The 12,212-nt window shown below is 30.5% G+C and overlaps 1 protein-coding gene across 1 annotated transcript; it reads right to left on the bottom strand.

The window, feature by feature from the left end:
- Positions 1-244: 244 nt before the first annotated feature.
- LOC123220510 (MLO-like protein 1) lies at positions 245-4,385 on the bottom strand. Its single transcript, XM_044642753.1, has 14 exons — positions 4,008-4,385; positions 3,867-3,924; positions 3,491-3,738; positions 2,472-2,588; positions 2,321-2,381; positions 2,134-2,225; positions 1,962-2,036; positions 1,802-1,890; positions 1,661-1,710; positions 1,518-1,558; positions 1,101-1,310; positions 943-1,010; positions 801-861; positions 245-701 (listed from the first exon to the last, which is right to left on the bottom strand). The coding sequence occupies exons 1-14, from the start codon at positions 4,122-4,124 to the stop codon at positions 438-440; spliced, it is 1,551 nt and encodes a 516-aa protein (XP_044498688.1). The 5' UTR covers positions 4,125-4,385; the 3' UTR covers positions 245-437.
- Positions 4,386-12,212: the final 7,827 nt, after the last annotated feature.

Here is a 12,212-nt window from a genome sequence, read left to right as displayed (position 1 = left end):
GAGTTTGATATTGTTATATTATTAACAAGTTTCAAATACATGCCCTTGTACTAGGATGTGTTGCTTGAACTAATGGTTATCTTGGAATAGTACAATTCCTAACTACAGTTAAAATAATGCAGCCTTTGTTTGTTTGGCTATTTTAAAGCAGATAAAGTTGGTGTACTCTTCACCTGTCCTTCTTTGGTGGTTTAAAGTCATATTCAAAAGAACAAATTAAAAGCATCAAATTGCACATTCATAATTAATAAGAATGGAATAATTTGTAGACACCCTTTATACTTTTGAGTTTAAATTTTCTTTCTTAATTTAGAAAATTAGCATACAATATTTTGAGAAAACTTTTCTTTTTTCAATTAGCTACATATATACTGTGAAAGCATTGACTGAGTTTTAAGCCATAGCTTCAGGGGAGATCAACATGGCAATTAGGCTCTTCATTTGTGGGCTCCATTGCATCCATTTCTTTCTGGCGTAATTTCTCCTTCATTATTGCCCTCTTGCATTTTAGATTGCATCTGGTCATCACTGACTTTTGCCAATTGAACTGCAATGGGAGAAGTCTGCTTCTGCCACACATGGGTAGAGCCATTGTTGGCAGCCTTCTTCAAGCCTATGTTCTTTTTTGCCTGCTTAGCCCATCCAACAAGTCCTTGTTGCACATTTTCATCAAATATAGCTTTGCTAAATGAACTTCCCATCTTCATTTTACAAGTACAACAACAATAAACTTTGTCAGCCAAACTGGAATCATCATATATATAAATGACAGAATTTACAGAATTATTATCCTAACTCACCTGTGTGACAAGTGCATAAAGTGGTAGGGTACTATAGCTGCAAAGAAACTGAACAAATGCCCTGAAATTGCAAATCAGCTACATTAGAATATATTAGTAAATTTTTGTGTAAACATATAGAATTATCGGGAAGAAATTTTACCCGATGACGAGTCTTGGAATGATGAAAGCAATTCGTCCCATGATGCAGGAGTCAAAACCATATTGAATCTGTAATATAAAGTCCAATTTTCCAGGATTAATTTTGTTATGTGAATTGAAAGATGGAAGTAGATTGGCTATTTCAGAAGACAATCTTACCCAAATCCAGAAGAAAACTGCAATTTCAAAAGAATTTTGGAATAGGATGACATGAATGAGCAAGAGAACATGGCGTGGCCTGTTAAACCAGAAGTGATGATCTGAAGGTTTAACTACCAAGTCTCCTTCAATGGCCACATGTTTATCAGCAACCTCATGGGCCATTTGGCTGATTACATGCTCTAGCTTAGTGCCCACAGCAAGTAGAAGCTGAAAACAGAGAAAGACAGAAACAGAACATCAATTACATTTCTTTACTTGCAATGTTTACCTAGTCTCAATCAGATAATTGAGAATATTTTATTTTAGGATTGAATTTATGTGTATAACTACTGAAAGTTCTCAGGATGGACTTAAAAGAGTTAACTCTCCTATGTGAGATTCGATTATGTATTCCGAAATTCAGAGATCACTTACAATGACAGGAATGAAGGCTATCCAGAAATAGGCATGCCAACCTGCACAGGAAAATAAGAATTATGCTCTTGTGTCAGGTCCACAATGACAAGAGACTGCAAAAAACCAGTTTGATATGCAAAATTAATGCGAAAATGACTTACCGTGAACATTCAGCAAGAGGAAAAGGACTACAAACAACCAAAGATACCAGCTGCCAGAATGCAATCAACAATCAATTTGCAAGCTTAAGAATCAAATTTGGAAGCATTTGATGTAGAAAGTTTTGAAAGAATTTGGCTAACCTTATTCCAACAACTTTCTTGAAATCGGATTCAAGGGCACGGATCATGTACTTGTGAAAGTCAAACTTTGGGTTTCCCCTGCAATGGTTCTGTAGTAAACTTAATTAATACTAATGAAAGGAACATCAGTGGAAGTAGATAAATTTGCTAGTTAGCTTACCATAATGAAGCTTAATCTCAGAGTGGTATAATCTGATTTGTTTACAGATCCATAAAATTGCTTGAAAAATGAGTGCTGCAAAGTAAATGTGATAATGCCTTGCATCAATAAGCTGCCTCCTGTAACTTATTTAGTTCAAAGAATTTTGAGAACTAGACTTCAAATGACTTACCAACCAACCTAGAAAAGCACTTTTCCCCACACCTCGAAAGTTTCTCTTGATGAAATCATGCTCACGGACAAAGGTATACTTTGTTTTAAGAGCTGCAAAAGTAACATAGACTAGCATATTAAGCAGAAATTCACACTAAAGCAGTTATAACTTAAGCAATTGTACGTTAGAATGAGATATTTTTAACCTTCTTCTGCATCATATTCCTCCATTGAAACAGAATACTCCCAGTGTTTCCATTGACGAATCTAAATCATGGAGACTTAAATATTATTATCAATAATTATTAAAGCTTTTGGAAAATTAACAAACTCTTAAGGGATACCAAATGAACTTACCTTTGCTCCTCCAAAAAGAATGGTTAAAGCACAGAAAGTCACATGTGCAACAGCTAGGACAAAGATGAAAATGTGAAGATGGTGCAATGCTGTGTTAGATAACAGAGGAGCCTTTCCCTGTCAATTAAATCAAAGTAAGAAGAAACTTTTAAGATGTTGCAACTCTGAAATGGTTGTGAACCCACAATGGAGACTCAATCACAAAGCTAAATTTTATACATTCTTGAAGATTAATTAATTTATATATGTGGACATTTGACAAAAGACTGTAAAACACATTGGTAAATCTCATATCAACGAAACACTGGAAAGATACTAAGTATGTGCATTCTACATTGTTTGGGATGCTAAGACATGTAAGCTCTTAAGATGCGTTTTGAATTTCAAAGCTCAGAAACAAAATCATGATTGATTGTATCTTTATTAGACAATATCTTAGATAATGGATGGAGCTATTTGGACCTGGAGGTTGGAAAGACTGTAATTTTCTGCATTCTTACCAACTAGATATACTATTTCTGTATTTTTTTGGAAAATGAGCTAAACCTATTGCAGACAGTTTGGTAACTTGGGATTAGAATAGAATATCAGTATTATGCACAATCAATCTGCTATGGTCTTAAAACGTTTAAAGTCATCACAAAAATGGTAATTGCAATGACTAAGAGCATCTTTATCCACATTTTTTAATTTTCATAGCTGAAAAAGAAGAAGAACAACTAGCTGTTAGGTGGAACTACCAATAAATCTTTTTCATTTCTCTCTCAAAACACATGTATAAGGTGAAATGGCAAATGCAAACATCAAACCATCCATGTGAATGGTCAAAATCTGAGGAAGTCTTAACACAAACACGTCGTCAAGAATCTTTGAAACTAAATTATTTCTTCAAGGTAATTAAATTAATTTAACTTTTTTCTACTTGGGTTCAATAATAATTCTTCCAACATGCCATTTGCAACATAATATATGTTAAAAATCCGGTCAACTACTATAATTGCATATAAAAATTTAATTACCTTATCAGCACTGCAGTATTCTTCAGAAGTATTAGAAGCCTCAGTCAGAAGCCGACGGCCGGTGCCATGAGGTGAAATGAAGGAGAAAAAGAAGGACTGATAATGGGAAGTAGTTGAAACATTGTTGCTTTCTTCAGGCTTATCGCAAGGCATCCATTTATCAGCTAAGTCCTTTGGAATGCAGATTTTGGCAATACTTCCTTGAAACACGGTTAGTAACAGCGAAATGAACCCCAACAGCATCAACTCTGCACAACATACACGAAAATTTTCAAGCTCTAACATAAAAATAAATGATATCTATAAATATATATATATATAGACACACACACACACACACACACACATACATATAGATATGTATGTATTTATATACCTTCTTTGATCTTTTGCAAGGCTTCGAAAAGAGGCTTCTGCTTCTTTCTCTTCAAAAACTGCATGGCTAAAGATGGATTAAAAGAGATTGGTGATGTATATATGAGAAATGAAGAGATGAGAGATTAAGGAATTAACATGCCTTGCCAAGATAATGGATAAGGCGTTCGACGAAGAGAGAGATGATGACGATGATACTGCAGACGACAGCAACAACCCACGTCGGAGTGTACTCCAATGTTGTTCCTCCTTCTGCCATGAGTTGTGTCTCTCTCTCTCTCTCAAACTTGTGTCTTGTGTTTTCCGAAGAACGCAATATCTAACACTTCCTGTCTTGTCTTGTGAGAGTCTGTCTGAATATGGAATGGATGTGAAAGACAGTGAGCAACTGGTGAAGTTTTTGATTGTGCAGAAGTTGTTGAACAAGAGAATATAGTAATATATAAAGAAACTAGCGGAGGACCCCAACCCAGTCCATCCGCGGCGCGGTTCAAATGTGGTGACTTTAAATTAGAGGTCTAATATAGTCGTTGGATCTGAGATTACTTTAGTATTTATCAGGGCGGTGCTTTTGGAGAGGTTTTTCAAAGCATATTTATTACCTTCCGCAAGTTTGAAACAGGAAAATTATTCAACATGAAATGCCACGTTCCCATTTAAAATTATATATTTATTATTTATTGGTTTGAGCATTTTCATTTTGTCTCGTAAATAAGAATCACCATTAATCATTATAATCCATTATTAATGAATGCGATAAAAGTTGTGATCTTTAAATACTTCCCCTTAATGAGACCATATTTATACATAATATTTAGGTGTAATAGTTTAATTCATTACAATGAATTATATAGGTTTTGTCCTAGAATTTTTATAATCTAAAATATGTATTATTTATTTTAAATATACAATTTTTAAGGTCTGACAATTTAAATTTTCATATTAACTATTTAATTAATCTTTTAATGTCAATCCAAAATACATCAAACTATTTTAATTTTCATTATATAGATATAATATATTTTGATAAAAGAGTATATGTGTTATAATCAAAGAGTCTATCACAGTTTTAAATTTTATAATTTAAAACATATTTTAATAGTTTATAAACTTGCAGATTATTTTTTTTTTGTATTATCCTCAAATGATATGAAATATTTATATATAATATTTTTTTTATGTTTTATCAATGTATGATATATTTAAAAGTGTTAAAGTAAATAACAATTTTATCATTTAAATTAATTATCAAGTGATTGAAAAAAATAAATAAATAAATTGAAGGTGTTTTGTGTTAGAGAACATAGAAAGAAACCCTTTTCTTCCTTCACAAGGTGTTGAACAAGAGACTATATGAACAATGCCAAGTAAAAAAATTAATAATGATTGATTTTCTCCTATGTTTTACGAGAATTCGTCATACATGGTATTTGAAAAAAAATATTAAATATGAAAAATCATATTTAAAAATATATATACATATGATTTCTCTAGTAGTATTGGGGACAAATTTCAAACAGAAATAATAAAATATTAAACAGAAATTAAATTTAAAAAAAAAGTATATAATCAAATATTGCGCATTGAATGCACTGTTATCTGTTAGGTCATTTAAGTGAAGAAAATTTTGGCGTTGTTGACCAGCCAAAAACTGGCAGTTTCTTAAAGTCCTTCCTGCATCAAATTCATTAGTAACCGCGTTCTATTATTTGGAACCTTCTCATACCGACAACTTCTTCCTTTCTTTGCTTTCATATTGGGTTATTACTTATTATTAATTCTTTATTTTTAAGATTAAGCACCCTTGACATGGCTTTACTGCTAATTAATTAAATCAAAACTTAACTAATTTATATGCATGAATTCAAATTGAGCTAACTTAGATTTGAATATATATTTAATTTGAATGAATTGAATTTATGCTAATTAAAGGTTTAGTTTAAACAGAGTTTGAATTTAAGTCTAGTTCAAACTATTTCTTATTCATGTTTAACTTAATTTGAATTTATATGTGACCACATTTTCTCTATCTAATTTTTGCAAACTAACATCAACACTTCAAACAAGGGTTTGGTTAGATGAAAATATTTTCTACTTAATTTTATCTCTTATTATTTTAGTTTTTTTTTTTTTTTTACAGTTTCTTGGCATTTAATATTTTTAATTATAGAGAAATTTGCTTTCCTTTTTATTACTTGCTTAATTGACTAATTAAGATTGTGATTAGCATTTAATTGCTTAATTAATTACCTCGGAAATCTGCAAAGAATCTTTGATGATAAAGGTCACATGACATGATTTCTCTTCTCTCCTCTTGATGAGATGGAAAAAGGCTATCACATGACAATGATGATGGATGCTTGCTAAAGTCTATGTTGTAATATTCAAAAATGCCTACTAGTTCACATTAAAGGCATGGATTGCGTCGAACCATCTCAAATTTAAAAAGGGAAAATGACTATTTCCAACCCATTTTGTAGGTCTATCTCAAACTGATACCTATAAGAGATGAAAAATCTTTTCTTTTACTCATGATCAAACTACCATCCAATTTCTCAGTTAGGGACAGGGGCAACATCGATATTTTATTATTTATATTAAAAAGTTATAAAACTTATTACTTTTCACCCCCTTTAGGTTTTAAAAACTAACATTTTATGTTTAACCAAAGTTCTTAAATTTTAAAAACTAACATTTTCACCCTCAAACCTAGGGTTTCCATATTTTTCAAAACCAGTCGTCCCCCATAACTTTAAAAAATAACAATTTCACCCTCATTCTTCAACTTCGTCTTCCAACGTCGTCTCCGGTCTCCTCCTTCTCCTGGTGCGACGAAGAGATCTTCATCTCCTCGATCTCTTCGTCGCTCCACCCAGACGACGAAGGACAACGCTTTGTCATCCTTCGTCACTCGTCACGTCGTCTAGATGCGATGACGAAGGACGACGAAGCGTCATCCTTCGTCTATTCTTCTAGATCTAAACGACGTTTCGTCGTCATTTATAGTCAGAGATGCAAGATCGTTGGAATGCGTCGGCCGTCAATGGTAGCCGGAGAAGGAAGCAAACCCTATGGGTGAAATCTAAACTTTTTAAACTTTGAGGATGGGTTGAGTTGTTAGTTTTTAAAACTTGGAGGGGGGAAATGATAAAATTTTAAAGTTTTGAGGTTTTAAACAGTAAAATATCGATTTTGCCCCTGTCTCTAATTGAGAAATTGGACGGCAGTTAGGTCATGGATGAGAGAAAATGTTTTTTATCTCCCGTGGGTATCAGTTTGAGATAGACTTAAAAAATAGGTGGGAAATAGTCTTTTTCCCATTTAAAAATTCTAAATTTTATTAACTGAGCTTGAATTAAGTTCTTGACTCAACAAAAAATTTAGTTAAATTTGACTAAGGAGGATTTTGGCTTATATCTATTCGAGCTTGCTCATAATTTAGTTGAATGATCAACAAAATAATATTTTTTATTAATATCAAAATAATATCGTTTTAATTAAATATTAAATTGTTTTCTTAGTTAATAAAACCATGACGTTTTTATGTTGATCAATGAATTCAAGTTATAGACTTCAGTCAAGTTGCAAGCTTCCAACTTCTCCCTCAAGTTAAACTTGAACTTTTTTCAAGACCAATTCGATAAATTTTAATCAGATTTGAATTATTCTTTTACCTATTAAACCAAACTCAAATCATTCATACCAAACTTGACTTAGCTTGTATCTAGGCCTAAATTAGTTCACATATATACCTTCCCAAGTGATATATACCACTACTACAAGTAAATATGGAGAAGTATGTATGAAAAAGACCCACAAAGACTTTGTATAAAATTAAGAGAAATGGCAGTTGAATATTTGAATCATCTGTGGATGTAAGATGTAGAAAGATACGGCATGATTGATGAGCAATTAATAAGATTTGTACAGGTCCAACTTAGCATTCACCAAAAACATCCAATTTGGGCATCATTTCATACTAGGTGCCAGACCGGCCGTGGAGTTGTCTTCTTATATTTTCTTCCTGTTTCCAGCATCATCTTTGTCTGGTTGACCATGACCCTCCCGTAAATCAAAAGTTTGATCGAGTTTAAGTTTGAACAGGATATATATTTCATATCACAAGTTGTTTTTAATATCAATTATTTACCAAGTGAATTGATGTATACTGATATTAACTTCCCTTGATAAGGGTAAGTTTTATATATGTATACACATTTTTATTTAGATGAATAATGCGGGCTAAAGTTGTTGATAACTATACATAATTAAAAAAAAAATTTATACGCGGAAGATGACACAAAGAGACTTGGAATTTTGCAAGAGAGAAATTAATAAAGTTGACTTGGAACGATCAAGTCTCCTCCTCCGTCTTAAGAAGACTTGAAATTCAGGTTCTCACTACGTATACACAAAATATGAATAATTTTATGTGTATTTAATTTTTATATATAAATATATATATATGTTATTATATAATTAAATATTATTTTATCTTTAATTTAAAATTATTCAATCATTTGATAATATATAATAAATGTGTGTGTATATATATATATATATATATGTGTGTGTGTGTGTGTGTGTGTTTGTATATACATAAAATAGATACACATAATTATATTAGCTCAACATATATGTCTACCTACCTCACATGGCCCTTATCATTACACTGCTTCAATTTTGGTCTGATTGGGAACTAATTACAGATCCGATTTGAATTATAACTAAAGCTCCAAGTCAGATTGGTCCAAACATAAGTTTGTCTAAGACTCATTTTAATTATGACTGGTGTATCCTGTGGATCAAACCGACTCTTTAATCGGGTCAAGACCTGGTCCAGCTCTAAATAAAAAAATTAGTTGGTGGTTGAATATTGCAAACATTATTATGCTTGTAAGAGGGACGCGGGAAGTCATGATTAGGCTTAGGCTTGGTTGAGGCTGGTTTACACAGAATGGGCTTGGTATTGGGCTTGCAGGTAATCCCAGGACGCCCAAAATATGCCAACAATTCTAACTTGCTACTTCTAAATCCTAACGCAAGAGGAACAAAATCAACAAACTACTTTCAAAGTATGTAAATGTTGCCAGAGATACGATTCAAGTGACCAAACCCTAACAGGAATTAGAAAAACAATGATTGATTCAATCCATTTGGGTATTAATTTTTGTTCCGAACCTATTTCGAAGTCTAATCTTGCCAAAGTTAGTTTAGAATAAAATTTAAGTTGTACTATATAATAAAAAAAAATGCAATAAAATAAAGCCGTGATAAAAATTTTATATATATAAAACTTTAACTCATGTTCGAGTGTCTAACTCTAAATTTAGGGAAGTTTATTTCAAACAAGTCAAACCCTATGGATTTGTAATTCATATACAAATATTATATAGTTTTCCTGATATCTACCTTTACTAACAACCAATTAACTTATTTGATCTATATGGTGAAATTATGAAGAGAAATTGCGAAGAGTCAAGCATAAAACGATATCTTTTATAAATAAATTTAATTTTCGTGTCTTCTTTTGGGTCTCAATGGTCATTGTCTCTACCATCTTTAACTTATATTTAGGGAAGTATTTAAAAAAGCATATACATATGACGATCAACAATTATACATATATTATTTCATATATAGACACATTGAATAAACTCTTATGATAAAATATATTTGCATTAAAGAAGAGATTTAGTAGTGTAATATTATTATTATTATTGTATGGACTATGGTTATGGAGTTTGTTTTGTTAAGCATGTAATTACTTGCCATGAATGTCAAGACACTTAAAAAAATGAGTTTTTTTAATATATCTTCTATATATAATGTTCTTTTTATACGCAGAAGACCCGTGTTAGTTCAAAATTTGAAAAAGATTGATTTGTTATTGTTTTATATTAAAAATTAAGTTAATGTTTACGTTCAACTTTATTTGTTGTCTTGTATTAATTTTCGATGGTTTATAAATAAAATCTTTGTAACGTAAAATATGCTTACGTAAGAAGCCCTATTCGCTGCCTCTAATAAAAAGATTGCTAAATATAAGTATTACTTATTATTATCTAACTTATATAATGTTGAAGCAAGCGGAGCTAGGTTGCCTAATTCTCTTTGCTAAATATAAGCATGTTCCTCACGGTTATTATATCTGCTGGAAGTAGACGAGGGAGGGAAGAAACGTCTCAATTGCAGTTAATGGAGACTTGGTTTGGTTGCTATCTAGTCATTGTACGTAATGGGACAAGCATCAACAAATATAATATATGATGATTAGCATGATAAAAGTTAATTAATTAATTGATTAACAACTAGTAAAGTGTTGATGCTGAAAATGACACAAATGGGAAATATATCATATCATGTCTCATGAGTGTGATTTGGTGTAAAAGATTAAAAATAATCAAACAAAATGACGTTTTTAAAATAACTCTGTCTATTGTTCTATAATTTATATTTGTTGTAATGTTATTTATGTCTATGAGAATTGAAGAAAAACAATGATAATTATTATTAACGAATTCTCTTATTGTATTGTAAAGTAATTTATGTGTAGATAATATGTCTATTATCTTACTTATAAATAAAATATTTAATCAATATATAATATAACTAATTATTATATGTTATTGGATTAACTAACTATTTGTTGTGGTTTATAATATAATAGTTGGTATAACTAATTATTATATGTTATTGGATTATATGTTACTTATAAATAAAAAATTTTCAAAGAAAGTTATAAATAATAACATAAATTTCAAGTGTTGGCCTTGAAAGAAAAAAGGAGTGAGTTTGGGATGAAAGGGCCCCCATTGTTACGTGTAGAGAAGGAAGAGATGAGAATGCATTCATTTTTAGCTAGCATCAATTTATGATTGTTTTGGAATTGGATAGTCCAAAAAATACGGCACTTGTGATTGCAATTGCAACTCCTCTCCCAAGTCCAAATCTCGAAAACTATCGCATTCCCATTCTATACATGCTTTTCACGGGTAGAGCCAGCCAGCCAGCCAAACCCCAGTTTAATTAGTCATTACAAAATAAATAACAAACATAACCTTTATCGATGAATTAAGGATATGTTAATAAGATGCATCCTAGGACGGCAATGCTTCATCTTTGTCCATATTCATGCATGCCATGCCTGCTCTAAATTCATTTTCGTATGGGCTATTATTAATTATGATTTTGGTGTAATTAAATAGTTTAATAACAATTTATGAATGAATTTAAAGTAATCAATAAATCTAATATATTTAACAAGTTATAATATAAGTAAATAGTATATGATTTTTGGGTTATTGAACCTTTAATTGGGTTCAATAACATTTGATAAATTGAGTAGAATATCTCTTTACAACAATAATTTTATCTGTTAAAAATCGTTATTCAAGAATATTTTAGGGAAGAAAAATCTATCACTGATGTTTTTAGAACAATAAAATTATATGTATCTATTTTGAGTATATAAATAATTGAATGATTTTAAATCAAAAATAAAATAATATTTAATTATATAATAACATATTATATATGTATTTAAAAGTGTATACAAATAATATTACTCTTTTCAGAAACCGTATGGATTCAAAAGCATGACTTATTTAAATTTTTCTATAACCTTTAACTTAATTAATTATGTATTTGAATTAATCAATAATTTGATATGCCATAATTTATACGTGACTACGATTGAATCTAGTTTCGGCATAACCAACCATGCCATGCCATCAATAAAATTATAAGGTAATGTGTTATTTTCAAAGGCTCCATACCTAAATATGGCATTTTCTTAAGGACAATTTGCTTTTGGAATTTTGAAAGGTGAACGAATCTCAACCGCTACTTTGTTTGTAGGATAATTCTTCTAGAAACAATTTTTGCTTTTTGGAAATTGGGTTACAATAATAAAGATCAACACATATAATTCCATATTTTTAATTATGAATAAATCTATATATGTTATTTTCAAGGGCCCCATATATTATTATTATTTGTTATTGGTAATTTCTATAAACAGATAAAATTTGCCAAAGTGTCACCAAATTGATTCCCCAGTTGATCAGTTAGAGGTATTAATTCTGTTCTTTCTCTTAAATAAACAAACATGAAGTTAAATCAATTTGGACGTGCATAAATTAACTTTAACTTGTAATGTGAAGTAGAATGCACAATAATCATGTGATAAAAATAAAAATAAAAATAAAGATAATGATACCATAAAATTAAAAATTCATGATTTTTTATTAAAGATATTAAACAAATACAATTATAATTATTTAGAAACAAAGTGATTAATTTAATATTTTTATTATAAAAAGTGAAAATTTAATCTCTTTAATTG

This window comes from Mangifera indica, chromosome 7 (genome assembly GCF_011075055.1).
Source record: "Mangifera indica cultivar Alphonso chromosome 7, CATAS_Mindica_2.1, whole genome shotgun sequence".
NCBI lineage: Eukaryota > Viridiplantae > Streptophyta > Magnoliopsida > Sapindales > Anacardiaceae > Mangifera > Mangifera indica.
This window is presented reverse-complemented; position numbering and strand designations above follow the sequence as displayed.